Consider the following 21414-nt stretch of genomic DNA (forward strand, 5'->3'; position numbering starts at 1 on the left):
ATATTATATATTGCTCACACAGCTAAGGAAATTTAAATAAACAGTACATCCGATACAAATAAAATAACTTGTTTATTTCTAAACAAATTGCTTAGTATGTTAACATTGTTTTGAGAAATACTAAATCAGTTACACGAAGTAAACGCTGTTTACTTCATTTTTCGTTCAAAATGCAACCTGAGCATGTTATATAATAATTATAATATATAGCTAATTTATATTTATATGTTAAATCCTAATGACCGCATACAAGTTTTATGCGCTTCTATCAAATCTTTACAGTTTTCTTCACCTAGTAGGATAATGCTGAAAAAGAATTAATGTTTTTGAATACAATTGTACTAAAAGATGTGTTTCAAGATGAGGTTATGTATTAATTCGCAAATAAAAGCATACTAATTCAGTTACACAGATTTCGTTAACAAATTCTTTTACTTGTTACTTCTAAATGTTCGAACTTAATTTAAAGACACTTGAAGTGAAAACATTATTTTCTCGAATATTTAAATATATTTGCGTACCAATCGTCCCTTGCCTTCTTCGTTTCAGGACAAGCGCAGCAAGGTTTCAATGGTTTGTCAGATTTTTGCACCTCCCTCGATTCCGCATTAACGGTTTGATTCGGTTTGTCATTTATAATACCCATTGTCATATATCGAGTACAATATTTTGCACTACATAAAGCTCTTCTAAAACCGCTCACATACGCCTAAGATCATCGACAAACTGCACCGGCTTCAGCGCCTCCACCCCTAGTTTCTTGAAATTCAAAGTGCAGCTAAAATATCTTCGGCGAATAACATTAGTTGATAGTGTAGAAAACTTAATAGCAATTATTATGTACATATACTAGAAAACAACGTCTATAATTATTTTCTTTATTCGTTGAATTAACGTTTATTTTCACAATTTAAATTGATGTAAAATTGTACTATATTTAAAATCTCTTAAAAGAGTTGCCAGTTTCTTCTAATTTAAAATTTTTCTCGAGACAAAGAAGTGAATTATTTGTTATAGTCGTAAAATAAAATGTATGTCTCTTTCTTAATATGGACACCCCCAAGAAAGCGAGACTCGGGGCTATAGCATGGCCATAACACTGATGTGTGTTCAATGTGAGAATATCGCCTAGGGTCTGGAGCGATAGAGCAATTAACGTATCCCAGAAATCATTTATTTATGCCCGCATAGCAAGTCATCTTACGCCGAGCAAAAACCAAAACATTGAATATTTCTTATATCATTTAGTTGCAAGGTTCCTATAGTTTGTTGATCGAGATATGGATAATTCTGTGACGCATGTGAAATTTCGGTTTCCCGTAAAGCGTAATTGTTACAATTAGTGGAAAGGCGAGGGGGGTTAGGTTGTGGGTGTTACCTTACCTCCCCACTACATTAGGAATTCGGTAGTTCTGCCGCGAGGTAGCGACATTTTTGTGTCGAAAATCGCGGAGTTAGGACGTATTGCTTTGTTCGCTGGGTAAATCGGAGCGCGGGGTGCCCGTTTATTGTGGACAATCAATGCGATTAGACGTATATCCAACCGTGTCTTTGGTACTTTGGTAGACATTTTTCTACCGTTCGAACCCACGCTATCGTTATTTTCATTTAATTGTACGTTCTTCCTCAATACATCGTTGTAATCAATTATTTAATTATTTTCTTTTCTTCGATTGTCTTTTTCGTTGCCCAATTTGGCGGTAGTACAATGAGTTTTCAAAATGTAGCTTGACCATGATCATTGTTTCATTTTCAAATAATTTGTACCTTTTATACATTTGTTCTAATATTTTGCTCTTCTTTTTGTCCAGATTACAATTATTTCATTGCGGGGGAAGCCATTCCAAGTATTAGAGGCATGCTGCGGTATTCGAAAGGATGAGATGAAAGTCAAAAGGACGCCATGGTGATTAAAGATAGATTTTATAACTTTTTGTCGAAATGTAGTAATATTTTATTCATTTCAAGGAAGGCAAACGTATTTATACGTTTGTTTTCTCTATTTAATTGGATAATTGGCAATATTTATCCAGTATTCAATTGAATTTGTTTCTCGCAAATATTTCGTGATATTAACGTAATTTAATATGTAATACGACAAATTCTAAATTCACGGTTTATTAAAAATATCAATATGAAAGAGGCAATATTAAAGAAACTACTTCTTTTTTTATTTCGAATACATTAACATTAGTTTGACGTAGATTATCTTGATTCTGTTTCATTTGAGTAAAAAATTCAAATAACTTTTTCATTTTTCTTCATTATTCGTAAATTGTCTGTGATAATATTGTTATTTCGACTTTTTCAATAATTTCTATTACATTCGAGAAAGTGCCTTATCACAGACAGGTTTGAACAGGTTCTGCGCATCGCCTTTTTTTTCGTATTGCGCAGCTTTGTTTAAACAGCCAGAAAAAGGGCGCCATGTTTTATTAGAACGAAGTCACGTAATACGCGAAGTATTTGAATCTGTAATGGCAAACATTTACTTTGGCGGATAATTTTTACAAATCAATCGTATTATGAAATATTCATATAGTATATATTTGACAATAATAGAAAATACTTTACATGAAAAATATTTCTAATGAAATATACTAACTATATATCTTTTTTCGTATTCTTGGCATAAAATTTATATTTTCGTACTCTTGATATGATATAGGATACTATCTGTGGTAAATGAATAGTAATTAATTCATAGTTTAAAAAGAAGCAGTATTTTCGTAAACAAGCACTCGACAGAAAAAAGAAGAAAAAGAGTATTTTAGCAAAAAAGAAAGAAAGAGTAATTTATTTCCTTTCCCTACCCTCTATCCACTAATGCAAATTTACTTTCAGAAAATTTTTGCAGCCGCGTCTTCGGTAACACACAGTATAATTTCTAGAATCAGTTATATTGCATCCATTAAACTATCCGTTAACGTGCAGTGTAGAGATAGACATTTTGTAACATTAGGAAATTCGTTGATTCGATACGATCGACTTGCCACGATATAAACACACATCCCCACTCGTAGGATATTTGAGGCACGAACGGGCCGCGGAGAGTGTCATACAGTGCCTAAAGTCGTCGCGTAAGGACCTGTCAATTTTCATTGTTCGCAATACATTAATTAATTGCGTAGTATCTCCGCTTTTATTCCGTTGCCTTCGTACGCTATTATTAGGTTTGTGTTATTAACAGTCGTTCGCTTATTAATTTATTATACATTATTGTAACAAAATTAAATAGTATCTGAAATTCTTTTTCGTTCTTTTTTCTCGATCGTGTATTTGTTTGTCAGAGTTATCGGCAGTTTGTATTATTAGCTTCCGAGTTAGAATTTGAAGCCGATTATTGTTTCTGTTTCATTTTGATTATAATGTTATACATTCGTTTTAAATTGGTGATTTCCTTTTCTGCAGGTTACTCGATCATAGCGGGACGATAACTGGGAATTCAAATTAGTGTTGTTCGGACGCCATGATGATTGACAGTCAATTTGTCAGCTTCTCATGGAGATTGGGTTAGGTTTGTTAGAATGGCAGACTTATGCATACGTTTATATTATCTTTTCATCGGATCATTGGTAATACAATTACGTATTTATTTTATAATACATATTTGATACGTACCTTTGCACTATATAATTGATATGTAATATAATTAAATTAACAAAGTAATTTCTTATTTGAGAATACTAAGATGAAATCGGAAAAGATTATAGAATTCACTTTGCTAGTTCGAATATATTAAGTTATTCCTTCGTTCCGAGAAAAATTTAAACGAATTATTTCATTGTTGCTACCTATATATATCTTAAATATAATTCTGAACGGTTAAAACGTATACATAGATCTTTCTATTTATTTCGTACTGTTTCTTTAATAGACTGGTAATAAACCTTTTTTAGTAGATTTTTTTATTTTGACTTAATTTAAAGTCGATTGACTTGATTTTATTGTATGTATATATGTAATCTCCTTTAAGAGATTGCAATCAGTCATACTTTGTTGCATTTCCCGCGTGAATTTTCTATAGTATCGCCATCTCACGACTTTTGTCAATAATTTCTATTGTTTCTAAAGAAGACGCCATTACAAGTTTAGCTTTTGGCGCGTAATATCATCGTGCTCTTGAAGCAATTATTTTTCTAAGAAATGTTTTACTCGTTGCAAAGATTTTCGAGTATTTATAAAATGTAATGTAGTTTATTACTAGAGGACATTTCTCAGAGTTCGGTATAGTCTCTAAAATCAGTTATATTGCGTTTAGAGTATTCGTTAATGTCCAGTATAGAATATTTTATAACATTCGTAAATAATATTATACGCTTTTCCAAACATCGTTTTAACATCTGTAACATCGTTTACAACAGCTGTAAACAGCAGTAAACATCAGTAAACTGCAGTACAAGTTTCAAAACAAACGCTCTAATTTTTCTACGACACCCCCCTCCCCCCTTCTCCTAACACAGTTTGTCTTTCAGAGAACGTTTTTGTGATCGCGTGCAATGCGATTAGTAGAGTCAGTGCTTATTTCGTTATTGTAATTTCAATATTTCTCAGAGCAAAATAGCTCTTATTAATATTAATTGTAATAGTTATACGCGAAATTAGAGTGAGTGGTTGTTCGTCTATTTGTTTATCGGGCGCGTTGGTAATTTTTTGTTTCTCTTTTTGTATATTACTTTTTTTTTTTAAATATTCGTTTTCGGTATTCGAGTCAGTGCTCAAGAGGATAAAACCTCTCCTGGAGCTTAGCAACGTAAGTACTTTTGCACATTATTCATTAATTTAGTTTATTCTTTGTATATTGCTTGAATTATTGTAATATCTATTGGAATGAAGACTCAGAGTATTGAATCATAAAATCTAAATTTCAAATTGCTCTATTAGAGTTTCAATTCTTATAGTAATTACAGTTTATTAGAATTTCAATTTTTATTATTATTAAAGTTCTAAATTTAATAGAATTTCATGTTTTGTTATCTCGGACTTTTAAAACAATCAACACTTTGGTCTTAAGAGTAAATTATAATGTTACATATTTTGTTACAGCTTTGCCACAATCTCCACTTCCTTCTGTTCTCTGGATAGGATCTTATGGTGCTTCGAATGCAAAGAACGTAAGTATTGTACTTTAGTTGATTCCATTTCTTTCATTTTGTTCTTAATGATAATTAGTTAACGAAGAAATAAGATTTGCTGAAAATTTGTATTTTTGCTTATTATATTAATAAACTATAAAATGTTGTCTTCAACAATAGATTATATATATATTGTTCCATGTTTTGTTACAGATATTTCACAGCCTGTACTTCTACCGTAAGGTCTGATGATTCTTCCAGGATGACGGCGTTCGTGATGATTTCTTCTAAGCTACGTCACATTGTCCACATCGTTCTTCGTATGTACTGTGAGTCGCATGCTTTTTGTCCCTCCGGTCACTCAATCATGTCGTAGGATGAAAGGTCCGAATCGACACGGGTGATTGGTTGTATACGTAGAATTTTTGACGAGTATAGTGACCGCGGGTATTTATTATAACCGCGAGTAGTAACATTTTTTTGTCTATATTTTATTTATTAGATCAGGATAGGTTTTCTTGCACACCGCGTTTTTAAATGTTGATCATAATACATATAATATATATATATATGAGTATGATATTTACGTATTACAATATAAAGTATTTTGTATTACATTACTATGTAATGCTGTTAATAATATAATGATATATTATATTATTAGATATAGTTAGTATATATATGCATATGATTGAAAATTACACAATACGTTTATTATAATTATCTATAAATTCAAATTATATTCAATATTATTATATATTCATAAAGATCAAATATCCATATGAGCATATATATATGAGTATTGAAATAAACGACGAAATGACTTGGTTTAAGTATTTTGTAGTGAAGAAGTCTGCTGGCCTCAGACTTCGTTAATATGAAAATGCAATTATGATTAAAGTTATTATAATGCTGATAAAGATTAGAAATGATATTTATTTTGATCTTCTACTTTACGATGATATGGAGCAGTTTTATTATTTGAGTATACAAATTATGATCACAGTAAAATTCGGAATATGGAATATGAAAGTATATGTTAAAGTCTAACTTTGTCGGTCTTTGTTCTGACGGATGCTATCAAATTTCACGTGCAAGAAAACATTTCGCGACAGGCAGATTTCAGAATCAAAACAAGTTTTGAACGTTCCTTTGTGTTTTCAATGATGTGCTTTGATAAAGATATCGCCTGAGGATATTTCGAGTATTAGAGTTCATTTAAAGTCCATCGTTATTCATTATATATATATTACTTGCATTTAATAATATTTTATGTTTAATAAATATGTGTATTCTTCGTTAATTTCCTTCATTCCAGTTTAATAGTTTAATCGTTCATTAAAATAATAAAGCAAAATAAAGTATAAAATTATTAAAATTTAAAGTGAAATTAGATTGGAAAATCGAAGAATATTAGCCCGTTAGATACAAAATAGATAGACTAATCATATTTTTAGCATAGGATTTTCAGGTTTAACCCCTTCCATGTTCATTGTCAGAATCTCACTCACGTGCCCAGGTGCTTCTTGGGTGGGACGAAGGCAATAGGCATGATGAGTAGTCTATAAGCTTAACAATTTTTGTTAGCGACTGACGTTGCGTTAGCGTATCGTGCACGACGTATTTTCCACTGTGTGTGTATGTGGTTAGGCTGTGGAATTGCGTCGTTTTTGCTATTCATTATAATCTTGAAATAGTTATGGATTCAGAAATATGAATCCAATCGCCATTGGAAATAACAATGTTAATAAATAGGTATAGTGGATTGCAAATAGCGATATTATTAATCTCAGTATCGTATCAAACTGCAATGATAATTACATTGATTAAAATACGATGATCTGTTCTAGTCGAATTATTTCTTTAGATGATATACATCATACGTAACCGTACATGATTACGAGTATTTCATTAAAATTGAAATTTAAATATATTTGGATAATTAAGGTTGAAATATACGTAATGGTCGTTAGCCATCGTCAGTCGATTTCAGGAAAATGGTACGTACATTAGAGTGTGAAAGTTGTATGCGAAACTCGGGTGTCGGAGACGTCCCGGGACATCTCTCTAGTGTAGGCTTTTGCGCCCGGGTTATGTGTGAGAACCGTGGAGCGAATGTGTTGGTGTGCTTGTTTTGCCATTTTTTCAATTGTAAATATAGGTTTCCGGGTAGGATAGGTAGCATATTTTCTGGCATGAGTGTTAACTGTAAGTAGGTAGGGCCGGGCAGGTTGGCACAGTGTTTCGTCGGGTAGGCGCGTTTTCGCGTGTCCAACCTGTTTCAGGAAATTTGATTTGAAAAATTGACGATGAAGCTGGCATCACGAATGGAGTATACCATTTGTCTTGAGCCTTGCCTATCGATTTTTCGAATATCGCGGTCGTGATCACGAGTACGCAGTGGGTTCCGAAACGGACGTTTATCGCTCGAGCTAGCACATGCGAACGGACAGCGATCGCTACGATCGTTGGTCGTCCATGTGCACTGGGAATAGCATCCGCGATTTATCTTTTTATTTTACCTTTATAAGTTATTTTTTATTTTGCGATTAGAAAGACTCGAGCCTAGATTTAAGTTTCAGCGGGCATTGCGCCCGAAGAAAGAAGAGGCTATGAGCCGAAGAGGCCCGGCAAACTACCGTTCAAGAGGGCAACTATCGATGGCTCTCCATCCTCTGGGTCATCCAGAGCATGGAAAGTCATTCTCGTTACTACTTTGTCACTATGCTCGCTTTTAGTATCTGTAGTAGTAGTAGTAGTATTTTTTTTTCTTTTTTTGGCCGATGTATATATCGGTCCATCGTCCCATTGGGCAAAATCGCGATTTTTCTTATTAGTGTCACGAGAGATTAATTACGGTTTGAGTTAGAGTTGCGATAAAATTTTAATCGCGTTTGCTTTAGAGTTGCGAATTACGATACCGCGATTGTCTTTTGCTATTTTTATTATGAATTTTTGGAACTTTTTAGAAAATTGTACCTATCAGAATTTATCCTGTTTTCTATTGTTTAAAATTAGATTATAAAAATGTTAATTTTCAATCAATTTTATAGCATTGCAAGTTGCAATATCAGAATATTTAAAGTAGCTTTTTCATATAGTAAATTGTAATTGTCATTAAATTCACTATAAGAGTTAGCGTTGCGATATTGTTACATCGCGAGTTCTACTTATTTTTCCTTTTAGCGTTGCGATAATGAATGATCGCGTTTTGTTAAGTAGCGTTGCGTTTATATTATGCCCAATCTTCTTCCACTGGACTGTGGAAGCACGTCCCTGCTCCGGGAACATCAGATGCAGTTTCACCAGTAGCCTCTTTATATGGCTACGCCGGTGGGCCGTTACTAGTGTTGCGAATATTTAAATTTGAGTGCATAGATTAATAGATATTAGTGTTGCGCAAATAATTCACACGGAAATATTTTTTCCTTCTTTTCTTTTCCTTTTTTTTTTGCCAATAGTTAATTAGATAATATTGCAAATATGATGAAGCACTTATCGCGATTTGATTTTGAGATCTTTCTATTTTATAACTACATATAGTAAATTAAAGTTTGCCGAATAATAGAACGAATATTCCACTCACGGTTTATTGTCGGGGATTGTATTGAGTGGATACTTTGATAGCCCTTCTGGCTTTTAGAGTCATTTCTTTTTTCAGCGTCCTCTATTACTAGAGTGTTTGTGATTGAAAATACTGCTGCGATATGTTTGCTCAGTAATAATGAATATTTTTGCCGAGGAATAGTATTATTCTTGAATGATGTTATTATATATAAAAATGTGAAAAAGATGTGGCGAAATATTTGAATATCATTTCCGTGCACTATTGCATTATTAATTTCATTGAAAGATATATCTAAGAATTTATAATTTATCAACTGATATGAATTGGTTGGTGACTAAAGTTATTACAAGCTCTTTATCAAATAAAAGATCGTTTGATCAGAATCGCTCTTTTTTTATCTTAGTACTTCAATTCAATTTTTTAAATTTCCAGATTTTTAAGTTCAAATTGAGGTTTTGATTATTTGATATTTCCTTGTGCCTGATATGTCCTTCTTTCAGCGGTATCCAATTGTTACGTCCGATGACTCTCTACAGAGACCAGGTCCCACGCCGCGGGCAAGATGTTAAGGTCTTTCAGACCAAACAAGTATCTTTTTACTTCGAGTGTTCCTTAAATTTATTGTGAACTCTGGGCAGGTAGGGGAAACTTGGTTTTTCTCACGTACGGTGTCTCCCGCTAGCAACTTTCTCTCGGGGGCGGCTAAAATCCTTCCTTGCCCACCAACCTTTTTCTCATCCAATCAGAAGCAATGACTATTACCCTCACTTTCCTAGCCAAAATTGTCGTCAACAAATCCGATGGTCCCGTGCGCTAGACACACCCATCGATAGCTTTCCTCCGCCACAGTATCGTCACCGAACTTTCCCGATTTTCCATCCTTCGATCAGTCATCTATTTAACTTACATCTATAATATAACCACCTCTATTGTCCTAAACGAAATAGGGGATCGATCACTTAGTGGCGTCGATTATCTAGTCGTAACGGGAATTTACGACCCTCGTTGGCGCGCTTCCGAGCGATCGCGTCTCTCCGCGAACGGTCGAACGCCAATAATTAAGTACGTTTCAGATTTATTAACCTGTAGAAAGTGTAAATTATACACATGGAATTGGAATCTCTTTGATTGCTAATTAATTGCATCTATGTCATAGAATTGATTTAACTTTTTTGTGGTTTGAGTCTGTTTCAGGATTCATCGTGTGAGATCTGCTGAAGAAGAATTACATCGTGTGTCCCACACAATGCTCTAAACGATTTTCCGTTCCTTGCCTTTGTGACATTTAAATTTTTGTGTAGATAGGTTTCTTTTATATGAGATCCCTATAAATAGGCTTGGAAATTTGTCTAGTCAGAACTCGTAGAAAAACAGTTGAGAATTCTGACGGTTAGGATAAATAAAAGGACCTTTAGATTTCTGATGAGTCTAAGGGTCTAAAGAGATCTCTAGATTCGTGGTAGGTGGGTTCCTACATCTAAAGATCCTTGTACACCCTGATAGGTAGAGCATGCATAAACAAAATTGTTTATCTTGTTTTAATCGATTTAAATTCAAGTTTGTTTCAGAAATGTCTACAGGAACAGTGGGAAGAGGAGATAACAAAGTATTTCAAGATACGAATATACGATACGCTTTGAAGGAATCATTTCATAAAATACCCCTTCTCCCAGCCCCTTTATTATATTAAGATATTTGTGTAGTTAGAACTCACGAGAGCTTTGAGTTTTTACTAGGTTGGTACTGCAGTAAGAAAACAAGTTGACTATTTGTTTAATAACCAGTGGATTAATAACGAGGAAGAGTCTGTTTCGTCTAAAATTTAAAGTTACTTCCTCCACCCCTCTATTACCCCGAGAGAGTACAAATTTAAATATGTGTATAAAGTCATTTTATCATATGAAAATAAGATACGTCGGAAATCCTCTTTATCGTATGCCGAATATACCAAGTTCTTCTTAAGCACAGACGAGTATCATACATCTATTCACAGAGGGCTCTGTAATAAGCGGAAATAAACATTTTCCCCGCTTTATATGCGTGTGCGTGCGTGTGTATACACACGTGTATAGTAAAGTAACATACGTAACATATCCACACATAAATAATCTTTGTTCATTACGCTTTGTAATTTTCATTCGATTCTAATCTTTTTTACACAATTCTTACAAAATTCTTACAAATACTTTCAAAGTCTCTTCTTAAACGCCACATTGTATAAAAAGTATGTACAAAATGTATTATCATTAATGGATCATTTGTTGTATCAGATCGAGTGTTTGAAATTTAGAGGAACATTACACCAAAGTACAGTACGTTCCATCGAATTTTACATAGATAAGAGTAAAATATATCGATCATTTTTCGGTATAGTAATTTGTTTTGACGAAGGGTATTTTTGCGATGGTTGCCTTGTACGTTTTCCCTCGAACTTGTACCAGTATTCCACCACCGTAGTGAGCTAATTCCGATGGCACGTATCCCATGGCGATGGAACGTCCAAGGGTGGGACTAGGTCCACCGGAAGTGACTTTGCCAACGCTTTCACCTTCTGGAGTCAATATACACGCTCCTTCTCTCACTGGCGGACCATGCACTACCGTTAATCCTATTCGTTTTTTCTCGGTTCCTGATTTGATTTGCGAAAGTATCCTCTTTGCACCTGGGAAGTTTCCTTCCGCTCGCCTTCTTTTAGCTGTGGCAGAAGTGAAAGAAGTTAAGCGTTTATGGTTAGTCACGAGCGTATCTTATTACCGTCTATTATTTAAAAAAATAAACATCGTGCAAGTAGAGATTCGTCTTATCTATCGAATGCTGCAACGAATACTGTACTTTGCATATTTTATATACGTTTGTATGTTAGGTGCATTTTGTTCCCTGGATATTTGTATATCTGTCTTTCCCATATTGAAATTGAAATTTCCCATAAATGCACAAATATCCGCAGCCTGTCTGCCAGGCTATTACTAACCTACTAGCCAGGTAAGTGCCGCTTCGACTGGTGTAGTTTCTTCGTCGATATCATGCCCGTAGAGGCAAAGGCCAGCTTCTAGCCTAAAAGTAATCAAATGAAATACCGATGTTAAACGTGCAAATGTATAATTGGAAATTAATCGGAAATTATTATTTGGCAATCGAGTACCTTAAACTGTCTCTGGCTCCCAAACCAGCCAGTTTCGTGTCAGGCGTGTCCAAGATCGCTTCTACCAAGGTTCGCGCAATTTTGGCTGGCATGGAAATTTCGAAACCATCCTCTCCTGTATATCCGCATCGAGTTATTCTGATTCGGCTTCCAAATACCGTAGTTTCTACGCTGTTCATAAATGTTAGATTTTTCAAGTTGATTTTTACAATCGATCGAAGAACCGACGCGGCCGTAGGACCTTGTAACGCGACGAGACTCTGTTCCAAAGGATCCAGGAATCGCAGTTGTATCGATTTTCCCTGGCGTTTGAAGTTTTCCTAAAATTAAGAATCAGGCCGATGAGCCACGAGTCGTATGTGACGACGTCGTGTTTATAACGATGTTGCAGCATTTTATAGCGATCGAAATAAATAAAAATGGATAAACTGGATGACGTGATAATTGCCAATTATACTCTTTTATTCTGTCGAACGTTATTGAATCTGAGCTGTGTATGACCGAGCAATTGTTCATTAACACTATGAAACGGAATGTTTCCGACTCGTTGTCATCGATGGTTTTCATCGTTAGGCAGAATTTTTCTACCATTGATAATTATTACCGATCATACTTCTATCGTCGACAGCTATCGCGTTTGGTTTTACTTTTGAAATTTCAAACGCAACAAACACGTTTAATAGAGACATACATAAAATTTCGTTGTCTACCTGTTGTTGGAGGAGCAATTGAGAATCTTGATTTCTTCTTGCAGCATTAGACACCAGAAAGTATTTATCGTCGTCGTCCTTTGTAATTATCAAGTCGTCGAGAATGCCTCCATTCTCGTTGGTAAACACCGTAAGAATCGCGCTGCCTTTGCTCAAGTTCTTCAGATCGCCGGTCGTCAAAGATTCCAAAAGCTCGGTTGCATCCTTTCCAAAAACTAGCGTTTGCATCATATGACCGACATCGAAGAGCGACGCAAAAGTTCTGGTATGTTGATGAGACGCGGCTATTGCCTCTTGATATTGTACCGGTAGTAACCAGCCGGAAAAGTTGATTATTTTACCTAAAAGAAAGTCACGTTGATACCTTTTTCTTATCAGCTTTAACATTTCATTTTCATAATATCAAATTTTGTCGTTGTCATATGAAAGCATTACCGAATGATGCGAAATTCAATATTCTCACAATCAATTGGACACTAATTAATTAGCGTAGAAACGTTTTAATAAATACAATGGCGTAGAAATACTCTTTGTAGCGTATCCATGTATATGGAAGATGAACGCCTTTGAACGGCCTTTGCAACGCTTATTTAGGAGGAGGACAAGAAATTAGACAACTTTTCTCGCTAATTTTGCAAACAGCCTAATACTGTTATGCATTACGTAATATAATTACCTCTATTTTCCACATGAAGATCGTACAAGCAGGTTTTCCTTGGCTGTGGCGTCGGCGTCGTGACAGTCGACGTCGATGTCGGCGTCGATGTCGGCGTCGTTGACGAGAAACGATGGCCTTCGGTTCCGTTTGACCGCGTTTCGGAATCGATCAAACATCTTAAACGCGACTTTGATACCGTATGTCTCGAGCTGTTCTTAAAAATCGTGCAAGACTCGCGGACACTGTTTAACGTCTCGATACGTTTGTCGAAAGTCTCGAAGCAAACCGATCTTCCACGAACGCTAAAACGAAGCATCGTGTTTCCTCCGTGGCAATTGGTCGTGCACTGATCGTCGAATGCAGGCTGGAGGCATCGGCGCGTCCCTCCGTCGTTGACCCCGTTGACACGAGGCATCTTTCAGAGTCGGACATGGCATGGAAAATCCGTCGATGCCGTTTACGCCGTAAATACGATTTCGCGTTCCTCGAACAGCCGCTTCTTATTTTTCAACGTTTATCGGCGCGCGCGTTTCGATAAATGACGTATTTCGGTGGCGAGGTAAGCGAGGTCGGAACATAGTTTCGAGTTTCGAAAACTCGCGTATTCTAAAATCACTTTGGAAAACTTGGCTTCCTCGGACATTCCATACTATAGCTTCTTAAACGAGACGTTTTCTCACAACTTACGAACAGTTGAGGATATTTATCTGTTTATCATTGCCCGAACAAAGGGATGTTTGATCGTGATTTCCTGATATTTTCATCTGTTTACCGACAGATTGCGTCGCCTTGTGTCCGAAGATGGTACACGAATGTGTCATGCGTGTTGAAATGGAAGAAAGATAAAGAAAGATAAAGAAAGACCTTGAGATAAATTAGTATTTTCTTGTACGATACAAGCCGGGAATAGCCAATGTCGATATCGTTATTTTCATGCTCAAGAGAGGTCAGCATGCTGTTAAAATCGGGAAAGATAGGAGAACTAGAAACGCGCGCATATCGTAGTCTGTATTTCGTGTGAATTTAGAGGGAGAGATGGTAGTAGTCACGAGACTCGTGCGCATCGGATGCTTATTAAATTTTTATTGTACCACGTAATAATAATAATAATAATAATAATAATAATAATAGTCGTAATAATTAATAATCGTAATAATTAATAATAATAATAATAATAATAATAATAATAATAATAATAATAATAATAGTAATAATGACAATAGTAATAATCGCAATAATCATCATCGCAATAATAAATCGTGATAATAATGTCAATAATAAATGTTAATAATAATAATAATAATAATAATCATTCGTCACAATAATAATAGCAATAGTTTCGTGATAATAATGACAATTCATCGTCGTCGGTAATAATCCAATGACAAATGTCAATAGTCATATAGTAGCGTGTCGAACGGAGAAACGACCTTAAAAAACGAAGACAGTATCAATTGTTTGTTCGTACATTTTGTTTTTTTTTTATCTCTTAGCTTCCGTCGTCTTACTCTTCTCGCTCGCGCTTTTTTCATTTTTTTTTAGTCTCTTCTTACCTCTCGCTCTCGCTCTTCCACACGCGCATTCTCTCTCTCTCGACGCATTTTTTTTTTTTTTGAGTTTTCTTTCTCTCACACACACGCACACTTTCTCCCTCTGTCTCGTGTTTACACAATTGATGCAAAATGTCCCTACACAGTCCGACGAATGTGTGTGTGTGTACGTTTTTCCGATCGATCGATTTTTTTCTTCCTCCGAGTCGTAGTGTGTTTGCTCGACGCTTTCTCTATGATATTACTTTTGCTTTTTCCGCCTTTATCCTCTTTGAAATCCGCTATTTTCCCTTGTAGCACGTGTTGACACATTCACTCACATTGGTTAATCGGTTTGCTAGTGGAGGGACTAGGGTGGTAATGTGAGGGGGTGTGCAGTTGGTGGAAGATTATCAGTGAGGAGTGCGTAGGGGGGGGGAGAGGTAGGGAAGGTAAGGTACAAAGGTGGGGGTTGGGTGTGGATGACGTACGGGTGTTGGGAAAAGGATTCGGGAAAAGGAGGCGTGTTAAGGTGTCGCGAATTAATCAATCGGGAACGCTCACGAGGAAAATGGATTATGCTGCGGTGAAAACAGAAGGCGCTATAAAATTTAGGCCCCACCGGTCAACGGATCTACTTTGTTCTGTCTTGTTGTTTTGCCAATTTTATATCCGATCTTTTGCAGTGTTTGCTTCGATTCATTGTTCGAAAGGAATTGGACAGGATTGTCAGAAAAGTCGACAGATACGATTTTTATTTGACGAAAGTTGGACGAAAGTTGGACGAAAATTGGACGAAAATTGGACGAACCGCGTGAAAAATGGTGTGAAAATTCGTCGACCGAGGGACATTTCCGCGGGTGCCGAGAGCGTCGAAAGTCGATAACAGTCGCCTACGATCGCGAGGGGAAACCAAAGTTGTTCGATCGAAGGATGGCTGCGATCGGCAAAGTATACTGCCTCGTTTCCGCGACTTCTCGTATCGCGCTCGTCCTACGCGTTTTATCGAGCTCTGTTATTTTTTTCTCTTTTTTTCTTTTTTTCATTTTTTACCTCTGTCGCCTCTCCTCCTCTGCTCATCCTGGAACGCGACAATGTGCCCCTTTGCGATATCGAATGTTTGATGTGCTCGTTGGGTGTGTTTCCGTCTCGCGTGGTCTAGAGGAGAAAAAGGTGTGGAAATAAAAACCGGGGGTTAGGTTGAGAATTAGGGCGTGGGGATTTCGTCGGAAATGGAAGTTGTTTGATCGGGCTACATTGTCACGAACGAGGAAGCACATCGCGTACGCGTTCGCGTTTCTTTCTTTTTTGTTTCGTTTGTTGCACTGGTTGTACGTATGCGTGCGTACATACATACATATATGTATATCTCTATATATAGATATATAATGTTTCGTTATATCACGGACTATTTCTTCTCTGTTTTGATCGTCGTACAAAAGAAACGAGGATTGAGTCGTTTTCTACCAAAAGTTTCCTGTGCTTTGAAAACCGGAAGTAAAGAAAATGATGGCAGCGAACCCAAACTATTGCCTGCTATTGTTTCTTCTATTATTCGTTGGTATCTCGAAATGTGTGTATTTTCTATGAATTTTGTTTTACGCATGTGCTCTCTACCTTTCCTCTTTCTCCTTCCTTTCGTTTGGCCGTGACGTGTGCTCTTTTCTCTTTTTTTTTTCTTTTTCTTTTCCTTTCGTTTCGTTTTCGCTCGTTTTCGCTCGTCTTCGCTCGAGGGGAGGGGGACTTTTTTGCTTTGCCGACATTACAGTGTGCAATCACCGTCAAAAAAAATGTTTTTCTCTCAACTCTCGCATTCTCTCTCTTTCTCTCGCTTTCTCTCACTATTTGCGCTCCCTATATACTTCGAGTTCGATAATTTCGTCTAAAATTCCACTTTCGCCTTAACTATACACAATAATCATAATATATAATAATAATAATAATAATAATAATCACGACTCGAATACATCATCGATCACCTCCGAATATAGATACAATAATTTGTTTCTTCTCCGTCTTCTTCATCCTCTTCAACTTGTTTCCGCCTTTCTCTCGCGTTACATCTCACGATAATGATCGTTTAGGTCGTCGTATATCTATACATATACATATACATATACATATACATATACATATATATATATATAATTTATAAAATGAAAATAGGTACAATTTTGGACGCTTTTCTTCGTCGAAAAAACGCTCCGAAAATTTCATTTTCGCTTAATAATGCCCATCGGTTGCGATTCTAGTCCACTTGGTAGTAAAATTTTGTTTAATTGTCACTCTACCATTCGTACACGTTCTCTCCTTTTCATTCTCTCGTCGTCGTTCGTTCATCCTTTGAAAGCATTCGCACGCACGATTCTCTCGTCAACGCAGCTTCGCACTCGTCTTTCCATGCTCTCGTTAATTTTTTTCTTCCACACTCAGACCTCGGTATCCTTTCATACAGAAATTTCAGCGATAATCGCTCTCGCGATACATCAGCCTTTTTTCGCCTTCGATTTCGAAACACATGAAATTTTAGGCTGGCCAATCGCGTGCTTCCGGAATCGACGAGCTTCCAACGGCGCTCGCAACCAGAACAAAATTTCACCGTGAAATACGCGCTTAATTTTCTAATCTACCTCACGTTATAGAATATTTACAGTCGTTCGATTATGACGTCAAGTTTGTTCTCAAGTGTCTGGAAACTCGATTTTCGAACGGCTTTAATTCTGACTCAGCTCTCGCATACAAGCTCGTCCGAACAAAAGTTTCACGACTTTGCACAATTTTCATCGCATTTCGATTATTTCTTTCTGCTTCGCACACTTTTGCACCTTTTTATTTTGCGTAGAAAGAATTTCGTGCTACGCCAACTGCAACGATCGGCTTGGCGATTCCAGAATCGTGAATCGCGTTCCGTGAACGCTGAACGTTGAACCCTGAACCCTGAACGCTGAACCCTGAACCCTGAACGCTGAACCCTGAACCCTGAATCCTGAACCCTGAATCCTGAACCCTGAACCATAAACCGCGAACGTGAATCGTGAATCGTGAATCGTGAATCGTGAATCGTGAATCTTGTATTGGGATAATAAAACTGTTATGACGCGGTATCGACCTCGTCGTCCCGTGGAACTTTGTCGAAACGAACTGGTATGCTTTTTTCTTTTTTTTTTTTTTTTTTTAATAGGAAGCCCGAAAGACGCTTTATACATAACGTTTGTTTGCTTTCTGCATTCGCATTTACACTATAACTCGCGAAACATTAATTTGCAGTGTTCAATGGTATCTACTTGCAAGTATCTGAAACACTGCACATGGATTTGACGCTTTCTCATACTTTTCAAGAGTTGCACATTCTCTTATTGCTAAATCGTCGTCGTCGAAAATAATATATTCCTTTCTCTTTTGTTTGTTTCGCAATGGCGTCAAGTTACATGGTTTTGATATGTCTAATTAAGAAACGGAAGTCCTGTTTCAGATAGCTTCTTTCTTTCTGTCGCCCCAAGTATCAAAATTAAATTTAAGCGTCTTTTTACGCGGTTTCGAGAGACAGCCGTCGAATTTCTTTCACCATAAGAGTTCTATTTTAAAGGAGAAACTACGATGAAACAGAATTCCGTCGAGTACAAACGATACTCGAAACAAATGTTTGATACGAGTTTGCAAGAAACGATCTTCGGTCGAAGAGTAGGAATTTTTACGCGATCAAAAAGACAAAATCGCGTATCGGTAAAAGCGACGCGAACGTTGAATCGAACGGAAGATCATCTCTAGAAACGTTCCCTTTCGCCAATCGTCGTCCATCTATCCTTTCATTGGTCGGACTCGATGGTCCAATCGCTTGGATAAATTGGCCACCAATTGTTCGATTCCCGATACCACAGTAGCTGATCTCATCGAACACTGCCCGCGAACGTCACAAAGGATGACGTGAATGGCGCGGGGAAAAAAGTTGAATTTCCAATTTTCTTCCGCGAAGAAAAAAGTTCTTCCGCGTGTGCCCGGAAGTTGTTCCGTCGCACGGAAGCACTCGTTGACGAATAATAACGATCCGTAAAGAAGGAAAAAGAACAATTGCTCGATCCTAGACAGATATCTATTTGTTTTTGCTTCGTGTTACGCAAAAAGGCTCTCGCGATTTCAAAAATTCTCCCTTTGTTCATCTCATCGTTTCTCGCAATCATCGAAAACGTTGCTCTTTCTCCTAGATATTGCATCACATGTATCATCATACATATAGAACCATTTATGAGAAATCCTACACAATGCGGAACTTGCTCGTAACCGAAAGAGACTGCTGAATTATTATCGTGTTCAACGTACGGTTTTCACCTTTTTACGCTTCTCGCTATTCCCCTGTTTTCTTTCTTCTCTCGCTCGCTCCCTCTCTTCTATCTCGCTATCTTCTATCATTTTTCGCTCTCCCTTTTCAGGATATATCACCTAGATTTATTATTTTTTGCTTTTCTTTTCTTTTTTGCGCGTCGACCATTTCCGAAATTCGAAATTCTAAACGCTGCTCAACTACGTACGCGGCGCTTCGAGGATTCATGTATATACGGCTGTTTCGAACGTGTTGTACGCGTTTCCAACGACAACGGCGTCGAAGTAAACGCCGACGCGTGAAACATGGGCGCGTATTCGACGACGTCGTTCTGGATCGCACAGAAATTTTGTGTTTTTTAGCTCGTTATCGCACTCTGGATGTCAACCATTCTTCGCAATACTCTTAATCGCACGTTCTCCTTCTCGTCTCGACTGGTCGCTAGTTTTCGAGTCAGCGCTGTCCGAACCTCGACTCGACTCTTCTCGAGTTGCACTCGATCGATCGATCGGTCAATTTTTTCCAGCCTGCATGTTGGATAATTCGCAGTCGCGTCAGGACAGCGCGTACACAGTTTCGCGAAAAGAGACGAGAAGCGATCGAAACGGTTACCTCGCTCGCCGATCGACGGTAGGCTCGCATCAAGAATCGATGGCGATAACTAATAATAGTGGTAATAATAGCAATAGCTGTAACTAATGTTAATTTTTAGCGATAACTGATAGGGGCGGGAAGCAATTGGAAGTGCGATCTTTTCGGTCAACGATGGACAAACCAGCGTAGCTTGGAACGATCTGTCATTTGCTATGTCGCCTTGGATTTGACGAAATGTCAAAAAACGCGAAGAAGATTGTCTATCGGTGGAATCTGCACTTCCAACGTTTCGTCGACGGAACAATAGGTAACGATAATATTTAATAAACGCACATGTCCTAAATTTCGTGTGACAATCGTCAGCGTATTTCAGAGATTTGTCAATCGCTATTCATCCCATTTCACGTGGGAGCAAAAGTTCTCGTCGGACCGTCGACAGCGAACCTCGACGTTAAGGAACCACATTCACGAGATAAATTGATCTAAGGAAAAGGAAAAAGTAAATAACGATGATCGAACTGCAAGGAAAACAAGTGGACGTTTTTAACTTGACGTGATTTACAATGATGGTGCCGATGTGCATTGGGTGCGTGATATATCGTGATGATGACGGTGTTGGTGACAATAAGTAATAATTAAATTAGACGTAATTACGGTAATAATAGATAACTAATAGTATCTACGAAAATCAAAAGCAATAGAAACGTTAAACTAATGTGTCTCCTAACGGTCACGGTAGTAGCAGTAGTAGCAATAGTAATAGTAATAGTAATAGTAGTAGTAATAGTAGTAGTAGTAGTAGTAGTAGTAGTAGTAGTGGTAGTAGTAGTGGTAGTGGTAGTAGTAGTAGTAGGTAGTAGTAGTAGTAGTAGTAGTAGTAGTAGTAGTAGTAGTAGTAGTAGTAGTAGTAGTAGCGGTAGTAGTAATAATAATAATAATGATGATGATGATGATGATGATGATAATGATAATGATGACGACGATAATAATAATAATAATAATAATAAAAATAATAATAATAATAATAATAATAATAATAATAATAATAATAATAATAATAATAATAATAATAATAATAATAATAATAATAATAATAATAATAATAATAGTAGTAGTAGTAGTAGCAATAGTAGTAGTAGCAGCAGTAACACCGGTTACAATAGTCAGAACAACGCTAGAGATAGAAGAACTAAAAAGAAGAAGAAAAAATAAAGAAACTTATTAAATTGGATACAAAATAGACGAAAGTACTGTCTAAATAAACTTGACGTGTACGAACAATAAATTGTAACAAATTTTTGTTAATAAAGCCGGCGACTCGGCACGCCATTTCTACGCGAATAGTAACTAAAGAACCGTAGTTTTGTATACGCTTGACGCGAGTGTGCGTGTACGTTTCGTTCTGTTCTTACTTTAAGCTTTAAGGACGCGTATGGCTCGAGAATCATCGGAGCCGTGTCACTAAACCACTAATTACACGATAAAACGACGAATCAATATGTAGTAACTAATCGTAAACTCTCTAGTTTGTTGCTCCATTCTTCGTTTTAACCAATTCTGACTAGCAAACATAACTCGACGCGGTGTTTGTATTCACCGATCTTTAACCTTCACTTTCCTTTAATGATAATTTTGACGCTAGTTTGTCCTAAATCCCCCTTTCCCCCCGTATTTCGTGTATTCTGTATTCTCTCTCTCTCTTTCTTTCTTTCTTTCTTTCTTTCTTTCTTTCTTCTCCTGCACCTCAAAATAGGAACTCGAATAGAGATCAGATACAACGATACGATCTGTCCCTCGGTTCGTACGTACGCGACGATCGG

The 21414-nt window shown here is 36.8% G+C and overlaps 2 protein-coding genes across 2 annotated transcripts; both read right to left on the minus strand.

The window, feature by feature from the left end:
• Positions 1–53: 53 nt before the first annotated feature.
• On the minus strand, positions 54–771 carry LOC117208428 (cytochrome c oxidase copper chaperone). The gene is made up of 2 exons (XM_033449623.1): positions 522–771; positions 54–306 (listed from the first exon to the last, which is right to left on the minus strand). The coding sequence occupies exons 1-2, from the start codon at positions 650–652 to the stop codon at positions 222–224; spliced, it is 216 nt and encodes a 71-aa protein (XP_033305514.1). The 5' UTR covers positions 653–771; the 3' UTR covers positions 54–221.
• A 10000-nt stretch (positions 772–10771) lies between these two features.
• Positions 10772–13583, minus strand: LOC117205790 (aminomethyltransferase, mitochondrial). Its single transcript, XM_033444533.1, has 5 exons — positions 13172–13583; positions 12496–12836; positions 11786–12105; positions 11615–11697; positions 10772–11338 (listed from the first exon to the last, which is right to left on the minus strand). Exons 1-5 carry the CDS (start codon positions 13566–13568, stop codon positions 11001–11003), a joined length of 1479 nt encoding a protein of 492 aa, XP_033300424.1. The 5' UTR covers positions 13569–13583; the 3' UTR covers positions 10772–11000.
• Positions 13584–21414: the final 7831 nt, after the last annotated feature.

This window comes from Bombus bifarius, unplaced genomic scaffold (assembly GCF_011952205.1).
Source record: "Bombus bifarius isolate JDL3187 unplaced genomic scaffold, Bbif_JDL3187 scf7180000007966, whole genome shotgun sequence".
NCBI classification, from domain to species: Eukaryota; Metazoa; Arthropoda; class Insecta; order Hymenoptera; family Apidae; genus Bombus; species Bombus bifarius.